This window comes from Ranitomeya variabilis, chromosome 2, assembly GCF_051348905.1.
Source record: "Ranitomeya variabilis isolate aRanVar5 chromosome 2, aRanVar5.hap1, whole genome shotgun sequence".
NCBI classification, from domain to species: Eukaryota; Metazoa; Chordata; class Amphibia; order Anura; family Dendrobatidae; genus Ranitomeya; species Ranitomeya variabilis.
The window spans coordinates 185,612,311-185,637,207 of NC_135233.1; the positions used below are offsets into that span (position 1 = coordinate 185,612,311).

The following is a 24,897-nucleotide window of genomic DNA, read 5'->3' on the forward strand; positions in this document are numbered from 1 at the left end:
GAGGCAAGGACTTTGGTACCAAAACATAGACAGGAAAAGTGCAGGAAAACAAACACACATAGCAAAGTTCAGGAGCTTTGTGAGTAGTTCAGCCCCTGTCCATAGGGCAGGGGGACTTTATATAGGAGCTGCCCCTCAGCAATTGGCTGGGGACAGCATTTCAAGTACACACACTAACCCTGATGAAAGCAGGGGAGGTGTGGCCACGCATGCCCTAAGCACAAACAGAAACCATTACAGCACAATCAGTGCGGGAACTGTGGCTTAGGGCACCTGGCAGCAACTGCATGCCCAGACACACGTGGAAAGTCATGCACCAGCTGCAAATGACCTCGCAACCCACGGACAGCTTCCACAGTGGCAACCAGGGACCGCACAAGCGGATGGTCATGCAGCAGAGCAAAGACCTAACCACCCATGTATGGCTACGCAGCAAAGCATGGAACTGAGAAGGCTCCATACAGGTAATAGCCAACAGTATCCCAGCTCAATTAGGGGGAAAGGAGCAAAGGGTTAAAGCAAAGACATGCATTGTCAGGCCGAAAACCAGATAAAAACAGAATGGCGTGACAAAGCCATAATCATCAACAATAACAGAAATAAACACTTCAAATACATCATATAGTCAATAGCACATTTAGAAAACTATTTACTTAGAAAATTGGTGACGTGTTCAATACTTAAATCACTGCTGTGTATATACAGGTGCATATCACAAAATTAGAATATCATCAAAAAGTTAATTTAGTTCAGTTCTTCAATACAAAAAGTGAAACTCATACAGTTAGGTCCATATATATTTGGACAGAGACAACATTTTTCTAATTTTGGTTATAGACATTACCACAATGAATTTTAAACAAAACAATTCAGATGCAGTTGAAGTTCAGACTTTCATTTGAGGGTATCCACATTAAAATTGGATGAAGGGTTTAGGAGTTTCAGCTCCTTAACATGTGCCACCCTATTTTTAAAGGGACCAAAACTAATTGGACAATTGACTCCAAGGCTATTTCCTTCGTTATGTCATTCTCAATTAAGCAGATAAAAGGCCTGGAGTTGATTTGAGGTGGGTGCTTGCATTTGGATGGTTTTGCTGTGAAGTAAACATGCGGTCAAAGGAGCTCTTCATGCAGGTGAAACAAGCCATCCTTAAGCTGCGAAACAAAAAAAAAACATCAGAGAAATATTACAATATTAGGAGTTGCAAAATCTACAGTTTGGTACATCCTGAGAAAGAAAGAAAGCACTGGTGAACTCATCAATGCAAAAAGACCTGGGCGCCCAAGGAAGACAACAGTGGTGGATGATCGCAGAATAATCTCCATAAAATATCCAAATCTACCATAAAGAGAAGACTGCATGAAAGTAAATACAGAGGGTTCACTGCACGGTGCAAACCACTCATAAACATCAAGAATAAAAAGGCTAGACTGGACTTTGCTAAAAAAAAACATCTAAAAAAGCCAGCACAGTTCTGGAAGAACATTCTTTGGACAGATGAAACCAAGATCAACCTCTACCAGAATGATGGAAAGAGAAAAGCATGGCGAAGGCATGGTACAGCTCATAATCCAAAGCATACCACATCATCTGTAAAACATGGTGGAGGCAGTGTGATGGCTTGGGTATGCATGGCTGCCAGTGGCACTGGGTCACTGGTGTTTATTGATGATGTGACAAGACAGAAGCAGCCAAATGAATTCTGAGGTACTCAGAGACATACTGTGTGCTCAGATCCAGCCAAATGCAGCCAAACTGATTGGTCGTTGTTTCATACTACACATAGACAATGACCCAAAACAAAGCCAAAGCAACCCAGGAGTTTATTAAAGCGAATTAGTGGAATATTCTTGAATGGCCAAGTCAGTCACCGGATCTCAACCCAAGTGAGCATGCATTTCACTTGTTAAAGACTAAACTTCAGACAGAAAGGCCCACAAACAAACAGCAACTGAAAACCACCGCAGTGAAAGCCTGGCAGAGCATCAAAAAGGAGGAAACACAGCGTCTGGTGATGTCCATGAGTTCAAGACTTCAGGCAGTCATTGCCAACAAAGGGTTTTCAACCAAGTACTACAAATGAACATTTTATTTAAAATTATTGAATCTGTCCAATTACTTTTGGTCCCTTTAAAAACAGGGTGGCACATGTTAAGGAACTGAAACTCCTAAACCCTTCATCCAATTTTAATGTGGATACCCTCAAATGAAAGCTGAAAGTCTGAACTTCAACTGCATCTGAATTGTTTTGTTTAAAATTCATTATGATAATGTCTATAACCTCCTCCTGGAGAGTGTTGTTCACTTGGTTTGGCTGTTGTGAAGGGGTTTCTCTTCACCATGGAGATTATTCTGCGATCATCCACCACTGTTGTCTTCCGTGGGCGCCCAGGTCTTTTTGCATTGATGAGTTCACCAGTGCTTGCTTTCTTTCTTTCTCAGGATGTACCAAACTGTAGATTTTGCAACTCCTAATATTGTAATATTTCTCTGATGTTTTTTTCTGTTTCGCAGCTTAAGGATGGCTTGTTTCACCTGCATGGAAAGCTCCTTTGACCACATGTTTACTTCACAGCAAAACCATCCAAATGCAAGCACCCACCTCAAATCAACTCCAGGCCTTTTATCTGCTTAATTGAGAATGACATAACGAAGGAAATAGCCTTGGAGTCAATTGTCCAATTAGTTTTGGTCCCTTTAAAAATAGGGTGGCACATGTTAAGGAGCTGAAACTCCTAAACCCTTCATCCAATTTTAATGTGGATACCCTCAAATGAAAGCTGAAAGTTTGAACTTCAACTGCATCTGAATTGTTTTGTTTAAAATTCATTGTGGTAATGTCAATAACCAAAATTAGAAAAATGTTGTCTCTGTCAAAATATATATGGACCTAACTGTATGAGTTTCACTTTTTGTATTGAAGAACTGAAATAAATTAACCTTTTGATGGTATTCTAATTTTGTGATATGCACCTGTATATACACAGCAGTGATTTAAGTATTGAACACGTCACCAATTTTCTAAGTAAATAGTTTTCTAAATGTGCTATTGACTTAAAAATCTCACCAGATGTTGGTAAGAATCCATCTTGTCCACATAGTCAAAGAAATCAAACCATAGATGTCCATGAATTAAGTTATGTGTAATAATGAGAAATGACACAGGGAAAAGTATTGAACACATGAAAAAAGAGAGGTGCAAAAAGCCCTGGAAAGTCACTAGCTGAAATCTATCAGTAATTAGTAAGTAATCCTGCCACTTAGTGAAAAATATCATCATCTGGTTCAACTGATGATGATCTATAAAAAGGGGTTTCATTACCAAGCTGCCACACAATAAACATCTCATGATGGGTAAAACCAGAGGTACAGTACAATAAGATGTCCAGCTTGGCTGGTGGAAACGTAAAACCAATATCCAGTTTAAATATTAAAACAAAATTATATGAAGTTCATAGACTGAGGTGTAAGCATTTATTTAATTATAGTAGAAACAAATGAATTTTCCATTCATAGGTGATATAGAAGTTTCCCTTGTTTATTAATAGAAAAAGAAACTTTTTTTTTTTAACCTGAGCTGCACAGCCAAGTTTGATTAAAAATTAGTTGTAACAAGGCTGGGCAAAGACAATGGTGTGTATTACATGTAGATTGCACAATGAATGCAGCACAAGTAAAAATAATTATTTCCTGTGCACTTAAAATGTTTTCAGTTGTTCGTTAGCCAATATAACATTTCAATTTCTTCAAAAATTAAGGTCCAATCAAATAGGCAGTTGTGGTAGTCACCGGCAAAAAGGCACAAAAGTGAACTGAGGCTCTTTCTGGTGTCATCCTCCTAAGGATTCTCTGTCCTTTAGCAGAGACCAAGCTGAGAAGCAGAAAGCTGTGATGTACTATATATAATGTTCAGATATGAACTTAACATGGACATGTATTTCGTAAACTGTTATATTTAAGTGCACTAGGAAAAAGCTCTCTCAAAAATATAACTGGCTTCAACTTGACCATCTCCCGTACACAAATCTTCTGTACTTGCAATGTAAGCTGCCAGCTCATCCTTTTGTGGGCAACGTCCAAGGGCTATTTTGCAACGTTCACAATTATACACAGATAGGCACTTGGAAATATCCTTCAAATATGGGTACTGGAATATTTACAGGACAGGAAAGCGGGCAAGTGCTTGTTTTAGCTTCTCAGCAATCTGAAAACAAAAAAATACATGTACATGTATGCTTAACTGTGTTAACACACTGTATTGTGTGGCATTTATGTTTATTCTCATATGATGTAAAATCAATTTCTCAATAGTATGTACTGTAAATTAAGCACACAGGCCCCGATTTATAAAAAGCCATTTTGCCGGAATTCTGGTGAAAATTGCTTGGAAAAATGGCTAAATTTTGGCCCAACTCTGGCTGTGCAAATATTCTGCAACTTTCAGCATTTTCACACCAATTTCACCCAGCTACGACAAAATGTACAGAGCTGGGTGCTGCAGTGGGTTTTCTAGCACGGTATACATAGGCGCAAACCACTCATCAGAGATGTACACCTCTTCATGAATCAGGAGCATCTGACTCCATCATGCCCATTCATCAAGATCGGCAAGAAAATAACCAGTCTTGATGAATCTGGGACCTAGGCTCCTTGTGAATAGAGCCCCTTTAGAGTTATACATATAGATTTCGAATTGCACTGCTCCATTCTGAAAATGAAGAGCACTTAAATTTGAAAATTAAGGTGCTTTGAACCACCTTTGACGTGTCTGAGCGCTGCAGGGAACGGTTACATCTGCATGTTTTGTACACCCCTGCCTCCCTCATTGATGATTGACACCGCATTGGGAAAGCCAGTACTGTAAACCGAACATGGAGGGCGCATCATTAGCGTGAGGACATAGAATAATCAAGTGCCACCAAAATTCACTGAAATGTACTCTTTAAAGGGAATCTGTCAGCTGTTTTGGCCGTTCTAAGACACGGCTACTGCCTTTCAGGGCCTATCTACAGCATTCTAAAATGCTGCAGATAAGCCCCCGATCTGATCTCCGAGAGAAGAAAAATAAGTTTTATTATACTCACCTGCAGGGCAGTCCAGTCCGATGGGTGTCGCAGGTCCGGCGCCTCCCATCTTCTCGAAATGCCACCCTCCTGCTTGATTCATAGCTCTCCGCCATCGCGCTCCTACGCAGGTATACTTCTCTGCCCTGTTGAGGGCAGAGTAAATTCCTGCAGTGCACAGAGCCTCTCTGACCTTACCCGGCGCCTGCGCATTGCAGTACGTTGCTCTGCCCTTAACAGGGCACATAAGTACGCCTGTGCAGGAGCGCGATGCCGGGGACCATGAAGCAAGCAGGAGGGCTTCGCCGCAAGAAGATGGGAGGTCTCGGACCTGCAGCACCCATCGGACCGGACCGCACCGGACCCCCCCCAGGTGAGTATAATAAAACTTATTTTTCTTGTTTTGCAGGTCGGATTGGGGGCTTATCTACAGCATTATAGAATACTGTAGATAAGCCCTGAAAGGCGGTGGCCACATCTTATAGCGGCCAAAACAGCTGACAGGTTCGCTTTGAAACTTGCACTCTCCTTGGCCATAGAACTCACAGTACATTAGCAGATGGTGATTTACAAGGATGATAAAACGAAAATCTTACCGTTTCGTAAAACTCTATCTGCTGCTCCAAGTACAGACGAATGACGCTGTTATAATCATAAATTCGATTGGAGTGAAAATGATTCATTTCCGCTATAGGCAAAACAAAAAACACCAGGAAGTAGAAAAGTAACTTGAATAAGAGTCAATGCCAGATTACACAGCAGGTACTTTTGTTCTCTCTCTATATATACACACATTACCTTGAAGTCCAAATGACATTGTGCTCACTCTCTTCACCATGTTTACTTTGTCCTGCTGAGTAATTTTACTAGTTGCCACCAATTTATCACTTTCCTTTACTTTTTCAATGGCTGCCTGTAATGTTAAAGCAAGCAAAATATTTTAAAGAGCAGATAGGCATCTGCAATAACTGTATAAGTTTAGCTGCATATACATTGCAAGATAATCGTGAATGAGCATGGTTAAAATCGATCATTTCACGATTATTTTGCTGTGTAAACAGGCAGTCAATCACCTGATGACCAAGAAAAAGAAAAAATAATCATCGTTCTCCGCAGTGTATTTTCTTATGTTAACAAGACTTATGCTGCCAAGAACTATGGCACCCTCTGTCTAGTATAGATTGACAAATGCGCATCATTTAGTTTGATTTACCAATCGGTGGTCATATTGTGTCACTGATCAGTCCATGTTAACTGACCATAACACAGATTTTTAGGATGTGGTACACTATATTTCTGGATTCTTTGTTACACCTATTTAAAGGAGCTCTCAAAGAACGTAGTAGAATGGCCTCCATCATATAATTCATATGGCAGCCCATTCTAGTTATGTGTCAAAACGGGTCTGAGAAGACACAGCTAGCAAGACCTGCTTCTCAACTGACAAAAGATCTAAGCACAAATAGAAAAGACCTAAGCCTATATACATACAGTGAGCTGCTGGACAAGGGTCTGCAACATCAGAAGAAATAAATCTCCTCATCAGAAAAAGTACAGTGGATTTTTTTCTCCAGACTCAGTCCTTCATGCTCTATCAAACATGGAAAAGATTTATTTCTTCTCCGGTCACACACTTCTCTAGCAGATAAGGCATGGGTGCTTACTATACAGCTCTTCTGTCAGTTGAGACACAGGTCTCAGGAACTGCATTTCTTCAGACTGCAGCCCGTCCTGACAAGCGAGTAGGACAGGCTGCTGTTTTAACTAAGTGAGGGGGAGGAAACATTTTATTACATTCTTGGAGATCCCTTTTAAAATCAAGTGACCTTTGACTAATTTGTATCTGCAAAACTATATTGTATTGCAATGACACGTAAATTGAATTGCATATGCTTTTCTATGGACTAGGATTGTCTCACAACAAAAGATGGTGTATGGCACATCTTAAAAAGGTACCTAAATATTCATGTAACCAGGGGCATACATGAAAATTATTGGGCCCCCATAGCAAAAGTCCTATTTGCCCCCCCAAAACAAACCCTCAAACAAACACATTCGTCGGAATAGATGGGGTGTCAAGATGCATATGTGAAGTCACAGAAGGGTATACCTCAACCATTAAAAACAGTGAGAGGGACATGTATTTCTACATTAACATAATTTTGCCCTTATTGAAGCTCCTTAGTGTAATCACCCACTTCGATAACTCTTTCATGGCCTTCATAGAGTATGATGTCGACAAAAATGCCCCCTACTCACCGTATGATACGTCACACAGCATGATGACCCTCGCATACAGTAAAAGGACTGTCACAGCCGACGGCTCCCTGTTTCACCATTGCATTCATCTGTATCTGCATCCTCTGGGTGCGAGCCACGTGGACTCCACCAAGATGGTGCCGGCCGCACCTGCGCAGTAGCATTTATCGGATCGCCGGTAGATGCTACTGCACAGGTGTGGCCGGCGCCATCTTGCTGGAGACAATTTTTTTCCCTCTAGCAAAATGGCGGTGGCGGCTGCGCATTAACCTCTATCATGTTTCAAATTATGCAACTGCACAGGCATGGCCGGCGCCATTTTGAGGAACAATTTTTTTTTTCTCATTAAATTTTTATCACTAAATAAAATGAATATATGGATATTATATATCCGATCATGCTGCAGTGCAGGTGCTGCCTGCATGATGAATGTAATTTTTTTTCCAAACAATAAGCTATACAGTATGTAAAATAGGGGGGCAAGTCACTGAGGGATCACTAAATAGGTTCCGCACCTATCACCGAACAGGAACCTAATCCCTGCCTAACCCTAGCGATAGGCCCTGGATAGAGAGGGGACGGGGTTATGCTAGTCAGTCCCCACTACAACTAAAGACAGAGAGGACAAACAAGGGGATACACTTAGCTTGAGAAGACCACCAAGATATCACACCAGCAATACTCCAAGAGTACTCCAAGAAGACACTAGCCAACAGACAGAGGGAAATTGAGCTAACACCAGCACCTAGATGAAGAGACCGAAGGTATTTAAACCTTCAGCAAGGGTGTATTAATTAGCAGCAAAAGGTGGAGGTAACGGTTAGGTCCTTGAGGGAGAAGGATATCACTCCATAACAGAGATGCAAAAATCAAGAAGGTGCTTGCAGAGCTAATCGTATTGACCTTCTACAGCCGGATCCAGGATAACTGTCTGTCACACCTGACACACCAGTGACAATATCGCTTTGAGAATAAAAAGGTCAGCAGTCCGAAATCTAACATGGATGTATGGGAGGTTATTTCCACCATCATCTTCATCACCAACTATTGGCTGAGCCCTTCGATATTGATGAGTGCATGTGTTATGGGAAATAAGCCTCACTTTTTTCAACAACTTCCCTGGATTCTTTGGAGTATACACTATAGCAGGGATGGAGAACCTTTTTCCTGTCACGAACCAGTTGGATATTTAACCCCTTCCCGACATGTGCTGTACATATACTGCAGTATATGTACAGCGCCACAATCCCATGGCCTGACGCTGAGTGCAGCAGCGAATGGGTGTCAGCTCTGTGTGAGAGCTGAAACCCTGCAGCAACACCAACGATCGGTGCTAGCACGGATCGCAGGCATTTAATCCCTCTGATGCCGCAGTAGTGACAGCGACATAGAGGAGCATTGAGCAGTGAATGGAGTCCCCCAATTGCAAGATGGCTGTGGGGTCATTCAGGGAAGGTGGCTTTGCAATGCCTGCAGAGGGCAAAACCTGAGATGCCTCCTTCCCTGCCTATCTACCATATTTGGTATTGCTGCATCCGAAAAACCCTGCTCTGTAAAAATGTCTCACCAGTTAACCCCTTCAATGAACACTGTAAAAACAAAACAATGCTTTATCATCATACCGCTGAAGAAAAAGTGCAATAAAATGCGAAAAAAAAGATGAATGTAAATAAAACAAGTACATCATATTGTCCCGCAAAAAACAAGCCATCATACAGCTCCATCAGCAAGGTAAAAAAGTTATAGCTCTCAAAATAAAGTGATGCAAAAACAATTATTTTTTCTATAAAATAGTTTTATTGTGTAAAAGCGTCAAAACATAAAAAAAAAAAAAACATAAAAAAAAAATTTGGTATCAATGTAATCGTACTGACCCGAAGAATAAAGCTGACTTACCACTTTTACAACACACAGAACGGTATATATTTTGTGATGCCGTGACCACTGTTACAAGTAGGGGGCGCTTCATGGTCTCCTCAGAATACGCATGGAGGCGTATTGAGGCCATAGGAATGCATGGCAGTCGCAGGCATAACTATGGTGATGAGACAAAGTCTGGCATTATTGTGAATGACCGGTATGTGTGTCACAGAGGAAGATACTCTGCGCTGTCAGCCTGAAGTAAGGTTGTTCTGGGACCTGTAGTCCCACAACTAATTGTGGTTTTAGAGGGAGGCTAGCAGGGCTAGTTATGAGAGCTGAGAGTGTCAAACTAGCCACACACACATACCTCTCACCTATGGGAGTGGTTACAAGTATATAATGTGACCAGGGTGTGGTCACATGGTCCCTGTGTATAGACCTGAATGGTTCTGGGCTGGAAGGTCCTGTAAGACGAAAGGCCTGGGTGTTGGGAGGTCCAGAGTGGGGACCAGATCCCTGAAGAGCACTTGGTGAGGCCATGGACTTGAGTGGCCTGGGTGTTGGGAGGTTCACAGTGGTGACAGGAAACTGAAGAGCACCTGGTGAGATCGTGGTCCTGAGTGGCCTGGGTGTTGGGAGGTCCAGAGTGGGGACCGGATCCCTGAAGAGCACCTGGTGAGGCCGTGATCCTGAGTGGCCTCTGTGTTGGGAGGTCCTGTGTGTGTGGATCGGATCCCTGAAGAGCACGAGGTGAAGCCAAGGACCTGCAGAGCTGATGACGGCTACTGTGTTGGGGAAGCTACTCGGACCCGGTGGGTCTGGAACCGACTGGTGTATGCCTGTCAGGCAAGTTGGTGATCCCCGTAAGGCAGCTTTCCCAGGGAGAGAGGCCTGACAAGGAGTCAGCAGGTGGAGCAGAAACTCCCGAAAGATACCTCCACAGACTGTTGGTGCTTATTGTATTCCATGAACTAATGAACTGTGCGGCATGCGGTCACCCATGGCAACTGGAAAAAGTAAGGTCCAGCATGTTTAGTGTCTGCGAGATGAAGCCGTATATGAAGTGATGTAATGAACTGTTCATGGTTGCGGTTTATGATACCTGAATAAACCGGATAGACTTTTTTTGTGTTAAAAACCGTGCCCTTGTGCATTTATCTCATTGCCAAGCGAGAATTCCCCAACCCGTTAGTGAGCGCTATCTCACAATATTAAAAAAAAAAGCAATTCCTGGTTGCACAAAAAGCGGAATAGAAAGCAATCAAAAAATGGCATGTGCCCAAAAATGGTACCAATAAAATGTCAGCTCGTCCTGCTAGAAACAAGCCCTCACATGACTGTCAGCTGAAATATGGAAAAATTATAGCTGTCTACATATTGTGATGCAAAACCTAGTTTTCGCAAAAAAAAAAGTGTCTTTTGGTATGCGACAGCGGTCAAACATAAAAAAACGATATAAATTTGGTATCGCTGTAATTGCACTGACCCGAAAAATAAAGTTACCTACTCACTTATACCGCACGAGGAATGGAGTAAAGAATAAATAAAACCAATTCTTCACATGCTGTTGATTTTTTTCATTCTGCCTCCCAAAGATCGCAGTAAGGCTTGTCGCCCAATTATCCCGCGCTCTACGCTGAGCGCTTGCACCGAGGGGGGGGGTTTCCGTGTAAATCTCTGAGATACGCGATTCAGACAGAACCCCAGTGGAAGATTCCCTATAATGAGGCAGATGGAGGCACTGTGGATGCCATAGGACCGGTGATCGTCAGTCTTTCTAGGATTGCATAAAAGTGCTGTAGGACACAGTTTTGTGCACTTCTGAAAAAGGACAACGCCGAACAGAGGAAATACAGAGTCTTCAGTAACTCTGCTGCCTAACTATAGTGAATGAATCCATTGGGAGTTTCATCTTTCACATCCCTCGGAGATTAAGATGGAAACCCCGATGTAACTACTCAGCGTAGAGCAATGGATAAATATGATCATAAATGTTATGTAAAATGTTCCCAATAAAAGCTTCAAGTCAATCCACAAAAAAGTAAGCCCTCACTCAGGTCCGTCATCTGTTAACGGAAATATAGTGGGCCTCCATGTTATTGGTAGAACAAAGGTTCTGGAAAAGTGAAATTGCGACTGCCCCCCCCCCCAAAAAAAAAAAAAAAAAGAAGTTCAGCAAATTCTCTGCTCCCAAATGAAAATGTCCCCCCCTCCCTTTTGAGCCCCAGTATGCCTAAACCACATTGAGCGCCCACGTTTAGCATTTCTGTAGTGATGATAGCCTGCCCAATTTACAGAATTTCCAGAAGCATGAGCTGGGCATAATGCACTGGTCACTACAGCGTAGTGGTCACTACAATGGCAGTTTGCAATTTTCACTCAGCAACATCCATTGCTGCTTGTTTCTGGAAAACACCCATGGAGTCAAAATCATCACTACATCTGTAGAAAAATTCCCAAATGGTTATTCTTTATAAAATGTGGTCACTTGAGGGGGGATTCTGCTTTTCTAGCACTTAGGGACTATTTATATGGAATCCACAAACTATTCTAGGAAAATATGTGCTCCAGGAGGCAAATAGCCCTCGGTCCTTCCCAAGTCTCTCTGTGTGTCTATTTCTACATTCAATAGAAATTGTGGGACAAATTTTGGTTCCATTTTTACCCATTTCCCAGTGTGAAAATGTAAAACTTGGGGTTAACACACAATCTTGGTGGTAACAATGTAAATTATTTTTTCTTCACTGCCCAAAGCTGCAAAAGTCTGTGATACACCAGTGGTGTCAATATAATCACTGCACCACTACATGAATACATTGAAAGGTTTAGCTTGTAAAATAGGGTCACTTATGGGGAATTCTGCAGTGTTGGCACCTCAGGGGCTCTGCTAATGTAACATGGCACCATCAAACAAGTGCAGCAAATGGCGTTTCTTCCCTTCTGAGCTTTGCCTGTGCCTCAAAAGTAGTTTTCGATCACATATGGGGTATCAGCGTACTCAGGACACATTGTACAACAACTTTTGGGGCCCATTTTCTCCTGTTACCCTTTGTAAAATAAAACAAATTGGAGCTGAAGTAAATTTTTTGTGAAAAAAAAGTTAAATGTTTTTTTTTTTTTTTTTTTTTTAAACATTCCAAAAATTCCTGTGAAACACCTGAAGGGTTAATAAACTTCTTGAATGTGGTTTTGAGCATCTTGAGCGGTGCAGTTTTTAGAATGGTGTCACACTTGGGTATTTTCTATCATATAGACCCCTCAAAGTGACTTCAAATGTGGTGTGGTCCCTAAAAAAAATGGTGATGTAAAAATGAGAAATTTCTGGTCAACTTTTAACCCTTATAACTCCCTAAACAAAAAAAAAATTTGTTTCCAAAATTGTGCTGATGTAAAGTAGACATGTGGGAAATGTTACTTATTAAGTATTTTGTGTGACATATCTCTGTGATTTAAGGGCATAAAAATTCAAAGCTGGAAAATTGCAAAATTTTCGCCAAATTTCCATTTTTTTTTCACAAATAAACGCAAGTTATATCAAAGAAATTTTACCACTATCATGAAGTACAATATGTCACGAGAAAACAATGTCAGAATCACCAGGATCCGTTGAAGCGTTCCAGAGTTATAACCTCATAAAGGGACAGTGGTCAGAATTGTAAAAATTGGCCCGGTCACTAACGTGCAAACCACCCTTGGGGCTTAAGGGGTTAAATGAGAAGGTGGTCTAAACTTTTGGTCTGTACAGTATGTGTGTGTGTGTACATATCGGCCATGTCGACTCCACATAGCAACCAATCACTAAGCATTTTTCATTTCACCAGAGCTCTTTAAGAAGCTGAGCTGTGATTGGTTGCTATGAGCAACAGTTTTCCTTGTAGCCAGTTGTGGTAACTGAGGCCTATTATTCTTATCATTTCTATGGTGTTATCGTCCTTCTGTAAAGCAGGAAATAACATAATTTATTACCGTGCCGACAGACTGCAGGGGAGCCCAGTATCACACAGGATAGGATTAGATACACAGCTCAGCAGTCAGTATCACACAGGATAGGATTAGATAAACAGCTCAGCAGACAGTATCATACAGGATAGGATTAGATAAACAGCTCAGCAGACAGTATCATACAGGATAGGATTAGATACACAGCTCAGCAGTCAGTATCACACAGGATAGGATTAGATACACGGCTCAGCAGTCAGTATCACACAGGATAGGATTAGATAAACAGCTCAGCAGACAGTATCACACAGGATAGGATTAGATAAACAGCTCAGCAGACAGTATCATACAGGATAGGATTAGATACACAGCTCAGCAGTCAGTATCACACAGGATAGGATTAGATACACGGCTCAGCAGTCAGTATCACACAGGATAGGATTAGATAAACAGCTCAGCAGACAGTATCACACAGGATAGGATTAGATAAACAGCTCAGCAGACAGTATCATACAGGATAGGATTAGATAAACAGCTCAGCAGACAGTATCATACAGGATAGGATTAGATACACAGCTCAGCAGTCAGTATCACACAGGATAGGATTAGATACACGGCTCAGCAGTCAGTATCACACAGGATAGGATTAGAAACACGGCTCAACAGACAGTATCACACAGGATAGGATTAGATACAAGGCTCAGCAGACTGTATCACACAGGATAGGATTAGATGCAGGACACAGCAAACAGTATCACACAGGATAGGATTAGATACACAGCTCAGGAGACAGGATGTGCCAAAGGAGAGGACCTTTTCATTCCAAGAATTCCACTCATTCCATCTGATTTGCCTTGTGATTTTAAACGCCTCCAGTTTCCACTTCGACTGGCATTTGCAATGTCCATTAACAAGGCTCAAGGACAGTCCTTGTAAGTAGTAGAGATCGATTTGCAATCTCCATGCTTTTCTCATGGTTAGCTTTACATGGCCTGTTCAAGAGTTGGAACTGTCAAAAATCTGATCATCTTTGCACCGGAAGGAAAAACCAAAAATGTTGTTTATCAAAAGGCTCTTGAATGAGTTGAAAATAAAATACTATAAATACATAGGTAGTCATTTAGTTAATTTGTGTTGAAAATCTGTAGTGTTGAGTATATGTTTTTATGTGCAATATAAACATTATAATTTGTTTTATATATATATATATATCTTAGCGGCACTGAATTTTTAACGGTTTGCCCAGTACTAGGACAGCCCCTAAATGTTCTGCCCCGATAAAATAATAAAGCCTATACTCAGCTACCGTGTCGGCGCTGTTCCCACAGTGGCTGTGATGACTCCCTGGGGCTATGATGTGGTGTTGTGACACATGCCTGGTGCCAATCAGCGCTGATGTCACGGTCTCCATCTTCGGACAAACCAAACATAAAAAGGAAGTGCGGGATCAAGCAGCTCATCCTGGACTTCCTCTTCGTGTTCAGTTTGTCCGAAGGCGAAGGCAGTGACACCAGCGCTGATTGGCACTGGGCATCATGTGTCACAACACTGCATCACAGCCCTGGGGAGTTATCACAGCCACTGCGGGAATGGCGTCGGCACGGGTGCAGAGTATAGGCTTTATTATCATTATACTGCGGTATATAATTGCAGTATCACTTATATATTTTATATACAGCAGTCATACATTAGGTGATACTGCAAATGCTGTATATACAATATATAGGTGATACTGTGATTGCAGTGTATAGTCACAGTATAGAGAGAGAGAGAAGTGTCACCTATATAACGTATACACAGTAGTCACGGTATCACCTATATAATGTATATAGACTGCTGTACATACATTATACGTGATACAGTGATTATATACAGCAGTGTCACCTACATATTGTACATACAGCAGTGTATACACATTATATAGGTCAAACTGCAAGTGCAGTATATACATAAAAAAGCTTTCATCCTGGTACTCACCTGAGATGGGGGAAGGGTGAGGAGGATCCATTGTCCAGCCAGCGTCAGAGGTGCTGAGGAGTGGATGCTCAGGCAGGTGTCCTGTCTGTGCCGCGGCGGCCTTTTCAAACTTCTGCACAGGCACAGGTGCGCGCGCTCTCCTGCTTGCCGCCCTTGACAAGGGGCGCAGCCATTCGCGCAAGCACAAAAGAGAGCCAAGGTCAGGTGCTGACGCGGGCCGCCGTGGCCCTTGTCAGCGCGTGCACCAGAGCCTTTGCAGAAGATTTAAAGGGTCTGCGGCACATTTTGTAGCTCTGAGCCGCCGGCCCAGCAGGCATCTGCGCGCCTCTGCAGATTGCCAATCCGGGCCTGACCACACCCACTAGACACGGTGCTGCCTCGCTCAATACAAGTGTATGAAGCTAGGCCACGCCCACTAGTATGTATAATGCATAGATACTCTCCGGTCCTGGGTCGGAAACCGGTGAATCCTTCCAGCGCAAAGTATACAGTGGGATTCAAAAGTCTGCAGTCACACAGAGTGACTACGGACTTATCGATTTGGACCAGACAATCTCTTTAAGGAATAAAAAAAAATTGTAGAAAAAAAAAACCTTGTGAGCAGAGATAATATCTGGAAAGCAGCTTAAAAAGCCCTTATACTCATGATTGGTTTCCATCAGGTAGTGAAGATCTTTTTTTGGCTGAAAAACAAACAATAAAAGATATGAAAAAATATACAGAAAAATATAAAATTGAGCAAGTCACTGTAAGGTCATAGACAGAGACGCACACAAAATAAACCCCCCAAAGTAACCAATGCTTTATTCCACAATGTACCAGTACAGGTAATTCAGCATGGATGCCATCACTGAGCATAATGCAAAATGATGCAAATCAATATTCTAATTTTATTAAGTAATTATATACGGCAGTTGCCAAATGTGACTTGAGCCCAAGTGTATTTGCTACTTTACCTGCTCTTCCACCAAATTGGCTATTGCTTCATACGTTTTCCCAGCCTCTGTTATAGCGTTGTTTAAATCAGTTTCACCTGTGGAACAAAAGACTTTTGCTGTAATTTGAAATGCTGAAAATAAACTAATAAAATAAATTCACTCAAGGTTCAAAATGCTGCAAAATATTTACATGGAATTGCGCACAAAAAGTACAATGAAAAATACAGTTGCAGGCAGACTGGTAAGGTTTTAAAGGGTCATCCAGGCAAAATATAACTTTGCTCAGGGGACATTAAGTGTAAGAAATAAACTCAGTCCTACTCACCTACAAACACCCACCTGGATCCAAAGCAGGTCGCCTCATTGTCTGTGCAGACAGGAAGTCGTGATGTCATCATTCCACAAACCTCCGGACACCTGCTGCTATGATTGGCTGCATTGGTCAGGTGACTAGAGTGTCAATGAATGTTTTTTGATTACACATTGCACCAACACTGCATGTGTTATCATAAAACTTTTGAGGGCACACTGCTCAAGTCACCTGAGAATCACAGGCTGCGGTGGTCTGTTAGCTAATGAAATGGTGACATCATCACTTACTATTTTTGCCCAGACCACAGAGTGGCTTGCACTAGATAAAGGCGGGTGATGGTAAATGAGTAACAAAGTTTATGCTGCAAACAATTTCTTTTCCATTTAGATTTTTAACTCCTTTTTCTGTCAAGGAAAAAGTAAGATTTTACTGTGGATTTTTTCCTCCTCAGTGGGAACTACAACGTTAACAACACCAAACGAAATATTTCAAAGGGTATAATTAATGGTAGACCAAAAAAGAAAAAAACCCTTAAAAGATACTTTTTATTAGATATACACTAAAATACTAATAATAAAATTCAAACAATATTCTAAATAACCAACACCAGGGCTGGGTAAAGTTGTACAAATGGGGTCAAAAATGTACACAATGAGGGTAAAAATTCCGAGAGTGACCCTGAGGGGCTCCTAATAGACTCGCCCTTCCTGACAGTGGAGGTTGGCACCCTAAAATCGATATGGCGCCCCCACTCCTCGTCGACTGTCCCTCAAATATCCCTACCAACTACCCACGCCCAAACCCAACACCATTCACACAAGGCTCTCCCTAACTAGAAAAAGCTGCAAAAAATTGCAGACGGAATATAATAAATATCAACCTCTGGCCTCAAGAGAGATTTTTTGATGATTTGATGATTGAAATAAAGTCACCCTAAATGCTTAGGCCAGTAAAGAAATAATAGGTTAGATAGAGACTAACTGCGTTAGTATCACAATGACCATGACGTAGCCCAATACCATTAGGGTCTCACTAAATGTTGAGATCGCCATTAATATCACAGATAACATATTGGGTGAATAAACATCAGTATCAGTACATCATTAATTTCCTTGTTTCATCACAGTGCTCTAAATTAGTGACAAGATGATGCCGCGCTATTGCGGAAAAATAACTTGCTGATTAAGCCAAAAAATCCCAGTTATCTTGGGCTTAGTGTCCACATATCAAAAAACAGCGCAGCCTGATACCGTAGTATTCAAGTCATGGTTCATAATGCAGTGAATTATCTTGCAAAAAACCGCCATAATGGGCCACTTATCTGGTCATTTGTCTGATCATATCTAGTCATCTGTCCCAGTGTTCTTGTGCCGTCCCTGCGCGTTTCGTCCTCTCCCATAGGGGCTCATCAGGGGACTGTAGATAGGAGCACGCCGAAGTGGCTAGAATGATGAATGATCAATGTGGATGTGTAGGGAGGTCCCACATTTCCTTTAAAGGTGCGGTTACCGTAATTCACCTAAACGCTACTGCACATAATGTAACTTCATTTACCAAGTCACCCTATTGTACCAGCGCGTACATATAAGATTCAATACCTTCACTGAGCATGGAGGATGAGATGGAACGCACGCCAGCTTCTCGTCCAAACCTCCTTTCTATATTAGGAGTACACACTTCCGGGATTGCGCACTGAACTCTCTCCTTATGGAGCGCAAGCCCGTCCATACTTTGTGGACATGCGCAGACAGTGCACTACCGAGCCTAAGCCACAACAGATTATGGGCATGCGCACTGGCGTGTCATTCACCTCCAGCCAAACATAATAGCTAGTAACTAATAGAGCACACTCAGAATCTGGGCAGGTACCGTCACGGCGAAAATCCTCAGCAGTCCCATTACTATCTAATAAGTCCTTCTGCCGCATACCTTATATTTAACCTCCACAATCTCCATCTCATTGGTTCACTTAAAAGATGGAGATTATTGATCACATCTACAATGCATAAAAAAGTGACAGCTTGCTGTGGGGCCTGTTAGTTAACCATGTCTCTACTTTTTTTGGGGGATTGTAGTGGCTACTCACTACTTGATCTTTGATTGATCTCCCCTTCCTATACGTAACCGACGGATAGGGGGAGATACATTTGGCCACATCTGGGTCTGTTCTCAATATTCCCCAATGCTTTCTCAGGATGCCCATAACCTTGGACTGTTGGTCATCAATGGTTCCTATTAGTCTTGTTGTAAACTCTTCATTATTCCTCACTCATATACCGTATATATATCTATATATATAATTGCCTAAGGGGCACTTCCGTCTGTTTGTCTGTCTGTTTGTCTGTCTGTCACGGAAATCCCAAGGAAATCCCAGCGGCGAAATGGCAGCTCCCTACTCCCCTGCCGTCAGTGCCCGCTCCATACTCCCCTCCAGTCAGCGCTCACACAGGGTTAATGGCAGCGGTAACGGACATCGTTATGCTGCGGTGTAACGCACTCTGTTAACGCTGCTATTAACCCTGTGTGACCAACTTTTTACTATTGATGATGCCTATGCAGCATCAATAGTAAAAATATCTAATGTTAAAAATAAAAAAAATACAAAATTATTATATACTCACCCTCCGTCGCCCCCCCCCCCCCACCGCCCCTCCCCCGGATGCAGCCCAGGCCTTTCCCGCTCCTCGCGACGCTCCGGTGACCGGTCCATGCATTGCGGTCTCACGAGACCGCTACGTCATCATCTCGCGAGAACGCAATGCACTCTTGGGACCGGAGCGTCGCGAGGAGCATCGGTAAACGCCTGGGCTGGATCCGGGGTGCCGACGGAGGGTGAGTATATAACTATTTTTTATTTTAATTCTTTTTTTAACAGGGATATGGTGCCCACATTGCTATATACTAAGTGGGCTGTGTTAGATACTGCGTGGGCTGTGTTATATACTACATCTCTGTGCTATATACTATGTGGGCTGTGCTATATACTACGTGGCTGTGGTATATATTACGTGGCTGGGCAATATAGTACATCGCTGTGCTCTATACTGCGTGGCCTGTGTTATATACTGCATGGCCTGTGTTATATACTGCATGAGCAGTGTTATATACTACGTCTCTGTGCTATATAATACATGGCGGTGCAATATATATTACGTGGCTGGACAATATACTACGTGGCTGGACAATATACTACGTGGCTGGGCAATATACTACGTGTCTGTGCTATATACTACGTGGCTGGGCAATGTCTGTGCTATTTACTACGTGGGCTGGGCAATATACTACGTGGCTGGGCAATATACTACGTGGCTGGGCAATATACTACGTGGCTGGGCAATATACTACGTGGCTGGGCAATATACTATGTGTCTGTGCTATTTACTACATCGGCTGTGTTATATACTACGTGGGCTGTGTTATACGCTACTTGGCTGTGCTATATTTCTCTGCTGTATCTGTGCATCATGAATCGTGGTATGTGTTAAAGAGGAGGCCCCACTGAGGCCCTCAAAAACCTGGAGCCGGCCTTGGCTTCACTGATTGCTCATGGCCGGGCATGACCAAACAGCGACAGGAACAGTCCGCCCACAAATTAGCGTGGAATTTGAACCACGCTTCGCTAATTGGCCGCGGCCGGCCAAATCCTGTGTATAAATTGCATTGTTCCGAAAACTTTATAAATAAACTACATACATATTCTAGAATACCCAATGCGTTAGAATCGGGCCACCATCTAGTAGATAAATATATGTGTGTGTTTTGAAGAATATTTCCTTTGAAAATTATGTGTAAATGACTTAGAGAATTGCTCTATGTAAAAGCTCATGTTAAAATCGAATTGCAGGTGGATAGCAATCGCACTGCATTCAGATGTAAATCGGATGTTAGGTGTGAAAAATCGGATTATACTTGCATAAAAACGCATGACACTTGCATTACACTTGTCAGACTCTCCTGCATCAAAATCGGACCGATTTTAAAATTGCGAGTGTGACTCTAGCCTTATGCTTATTTTGGTGTAAATTTGTTCTGTAGCCAAGTCCGGCCCATGGGTACATACCCGTAAACATCATGAATAGATGGAGATATCGTGCCTGATTCATTAAGGTTGGTATTTTGAATGCAACTTAATAAATTAGACACACCTTATAAAACTGGTATGCACCTCCACCAGAAACGTGCCTCCAGTCAGCGAATGAAGTATCATAAATGATTTATAAATGAGATGGACAAGCTTTACCATGCCTCCCCGTTTTGGCAAAGAATGCCAGGATTTGTGTAAAAACACAAAGTGAGAAAATGTTTGTGCAATTTTGATTTAAGAAACGAAAAAAAAAAAATTTGACTCAATCAAAATGGCGCCAGCGGTGGCGCCTGCGCAGTAACATCCATCGGCGATCAGATAGATGCTACTGTGTAGGCGCCGCTGGCGCTGTCTTGATGGAGCCCATCTATCACGCTCCAAATTATGCTACTGCACAGGCGCAGCCGCCATTTTGATCAAGATATTTTTTTTCTAAAGAAATTAATATGACAAAATCAAATGAAAATATGGATATTATAGATCATACCATGCTACAGCACAGGCGTCAACGCCTGCATGATGAATGTAATTTTTTTAATTTTTTCAAACAATAAGATATGCAGCATCTAAAATAGGGGGGAGATCACTGAGGGATCGGGTGACCTGTCGTAAGCCATAAGGATGAATATGTAAGCAAGAGCCCCCCCCCCCCCCCCCCACAGGCCGGCCCGAAGGGCGAGAATCTCATTAACTGAAAAGTACAAATAAAGATTAAACAACCACAAGACTAATTTCATCAACCAAGGTATCATTTTAATCAGTATAACGGTGCCAATCTGACAGAGTCTGCAGATTACTATGCACAATCCTGCTGAAAGGTTCACTTTAATGAATCAGCCATTTGTTTACAGCCAATTTACTATCATTAAAAAGAATACTAGAAGAAAATCTATGTCTATACAATAGAAAACCATAATGGTCCATTATATAAATACTGTTTCAATGTTTTGATAATTTATAGTGATGAGCGAGTGTACTCGTTGCTCGGGTGGTCTTTATTTATGTATTTATGACTGCTCGGAGATTTAGTTTTCTTCGGGGCAGCTGAATGATTTACAGCTACTAGCCAGCTTGATTACATGTGGGGATTCCCTAGCAACAAGGCAACCCCCACATGTACTTAGCCTGGCTAGTAGCTGTAAATCATTCAACTGCGGTGATGAAAACAATCTCCGAACACTAACAAATACTTGGAGATCACCCGAGCGTCCTCGGGAACACCCAAGCAACGAGTACACTCGCTCATCACTAATAATTTTTATAATTTATATATATATATATATATATATATATATATATATATATATAAAGTTTTTTTTTTATATAACCCCACAAAATAAAAGTATAACCTTGAACATATGATTTATCTGCAGGAAATACCTTGATAGCCACTAGAGCTGAACACTAGCGACAAATTCTGCAATGCTTTTCCAATCTTCTGATACTCTTTGGGTAATGCTATAAAACAACAAATAAATGATCAATATAAAAAAAAAAATGTGTAATACTTTATAATGCATATAATCTGTCTCTCAAGGTTCATGTCAACAAACATAAATAGTACAAAATAAATAAATAAAAAGTTAAATGTAATGGTTAATTTTTCATTTTATACCATTCCATACTCCAATCCAAGCTTTCTTAATCCAGAAAACCCCTTTGATGAGAATATTTTCATCTTTCTCATCCTCGCATTTAAAGAGTCATAACAATACAGGAGTTTGTATGTTCTCCCTGTGTTTGCGTGGGTTTCCTCTGGGCACTCCAGTTTCCTCCCACATTCCAAAGACATACTGACAGGGAGTTTCGATTGTGAGCCCCATCGGAGACCGTGATGATAATGTGTGCAAACTGTAAAGCGCTGCGGAATATGTTAGCGCTATATCAAAATAAAGATTATTATACACACACACACAGAAACACTATTGTAGCTGGTTCCCAAAAGCCAAAATTATCTCTGCCAAAAAGTATCTATCTAAATAGGTTAGAGGACATGAATTGATATTTCTCATTCATCTCATTGGAGGACACAGAGCCATGGGATAGTCTGCTGCCATCCAGAGGCGGACACTATTACTGCAGTTACATAAATTGACTATCACTCGCCTGCTGAAGCCAGGCCTCCTCAGTTTAGTATAGCAGGACGCAAGATTTGTCTCAGACCTGTCTTACGTTGGATCTAACCATTTTTGCTTTGTGTTTTTCAGATGACGTTTCTGAGAAACAAAGTAAGTGCGCACTAAGTTTCACCCATGTAGGCACAGAGAATACAGGCAGTAATTTTTCAGTCTATCTTCTGGCGCCAGTATGGCCGGACCAATGTACCTTGACACTGTTGATAGTCAGGCACTGGGGCGAAGGTTGGTAAGCCAACTAGCTCTTGCCCACCGACCCACCATAGGCGACTATAACTCTTCACTTTCTCTATCGCTCATAATGTCTGAGTCTAGAGAAGACCGGGTATGCCCATTAGCACAGCATGCACTCGTCCATTTCTAGGATTGTTAAACTTGTACGTTTTCCACTGGTCAGTCTGTGGTCCATTGTACTGCCTGTACCACTCCTGCCTGGGCTAATGGTTTAGTTCAGTCTGTAACCGAACTAACCAGGGTGTCCATGACACTGGTTACAGTTGTCGAACTCTTGTCATTGACCACTACTACTCCAGTAGCTCCGATCACTGCGGCAAGTGAGTCGGATCCTCCAGCCACCACGCACCAATATGGCTGGTTGCAAAGGAGGTCCAGACGGCCTTCACCTTCACAGGGGGGACGCCCATATTTTGTTCCCCTCCTCAAGGGATTCTCTCTCCTCATCGCTCAGAATCCAGTTCTAGTTTGGAGTCCATTCTATATCCAACTCAGGTGGGAAAGCTGACAAAGATGGTGGACAGATTGTGGTTGACGTCTCTCTGGTACTGACAGCTGTGCCACGCCATTCCATTGCTAAAACAGGCGTGTGTGTGTATATACAGTACAGACCAAAAGTTTGGACACACCTTCTCATTTAAAGATTTTTCTGTATTTTCATGACAAAGAAAATTGTACTCGTACATTCACACTGAAGGCATCAAAACGATGAATTAACACATGTGGAATTATATACTTAACAAAAAAGTGTGAAACAACGGAAAATATGACTTATATTCTGGGTTCTTCAAATTAGCCACCTTAAGCTTTGATGACTGCTTTGTACACACTTGGCATTCTCTTGATGAACTTCAAGAGGTAGTCACTGGGAATGGTTTTCACTTCACAGGTTTGCCCTGTCAGGTTTAATAAGTGGGATTTCTTGCCTTATAAATGGGGTTGGGACAATCAGTTGTATTGTGCAGAAGTCTGGTGGATACACAGCTAATAGTCCTACTGAATAGACTGTTAGAATTTGTATTATGGCAAGAAAAAAGCAGCTAAGTAAAGAAAAACGAGTGGCCATCATTACTTTAAGAAATGAAGGTCAGTCAATCCAAAAAATTGGGAAAACTTTGAAAGTGTCCCAAGTGCAGTGGCAAAAACCATCAAGCGCTACAAAGAAACTGGCTTACATGAGCACCGCCCCTGGAAAGGAAGACCAAGAGTCACCTCTGCTTCTGAGGATAAGTTTATCCAAGTCACCAGCCACAGAAATCGCAGGTTAACAGCAGCTCAGATTAGAGACCAGGTCAATGCCACACAGAGTTCTAGCAGCAGACACATCTCTACAACAACTGTTAACCCCTTCATGACCCAGCCTATTTTGACCTTAATGACCTGGCCATTTTTTGCAATTCTGACCAGTGTCCCTTTATGAGGTAATAACTCAAGAACGCTTCAACGGATCCTAGCGATTCTGAGAATGTTTTTTCGTGACATATTGAGCTTCATGTTAGTGATACATTTAGGTCGATAATTTTTCCGTTTATTTGTGAAAAAAAAATGGAAATTTGGTAAAAATTTAGAAAATTTAGCAATTTTCAAATTTTTTATTTTTATTCTGTTAAACCAGAGAGTTATGTGACACAAAATAGTTAATAAATAAAATTTCCCACATGTCTACTTTACATCAGCATAATTTTGGAAACAAAATTTTTTTTTGCTAGGAAGTTATAAGGGTTAAAATTTGACCAGCGATTTCTCATTTTTACAACAAAATTTACAAGACCATTTTTTTTAGGGACCACCTCACATTTTAAGTCACTTTGAGGGGTCTAAAAATACGCAAAATTCACACCATTCCAAAAACTGCACCCCTCAAGGTGCTCAAAACCACATTCAAGAAGTTTATTAACCCTTCAGGTGCTTCACAGCAGCAGAAGCAACATGGAAGGAAAAAATTAACATTTAAATTTTAGTCACAAAAATGAACTTTTATCAACAATTTTTTTATTTTACCAAGGGTAAAAGGATAAACTGGACCCCAAAAGTTGTTGTACAAATTTATCCTGAGTACGCCGATACCCCATATGTGGGGGGGAATCAC

At 41.7% G+C, this 24,897-nt stretch overlaps 1 protein-coding gene across 1 annotated transcript in view; it reads right to left on the reverse strand.

Annotated features, from left to right (window-relative positions):
- Positions 1-3,520: 3,520 nt before the first annotated feature.
- Positions 3,521-24,897, reverse strand: part of SNX9 (sorting nexin 9) — a 204,090-nt gene continuing 182,713 nt past the window's right edge. The window contains exons 13-18 of the mRNA XM_077283293.1: positions 21,820-21,897; positions 16,061-16,137; positions 15,698-15,787; positions 5,865-5,979; positions 5,663-5,754; positions 3,521-4,207 (exon numbers count right to left, since the gene is read on the reverse strand). Of these exons, the coding sequence (XP_077139408.1) occupies positions 4,160-4,207; positions 5,663-5,754; positions 5,865-5,979; positions 15,698-15,787; positions 16,061-16,137; positions 21,820-21,897 (500 nt within the window). The 3' untranslated portion in view covers positions 3,521-4,159. The remainder of the gene's footprint in view (positions 4,208-5,662; positions 5,755-5,864; positions 5,980-15,697; positions 15,788-16,060; positions 16,138-21,819; positions 21,898-24,897) is intronic.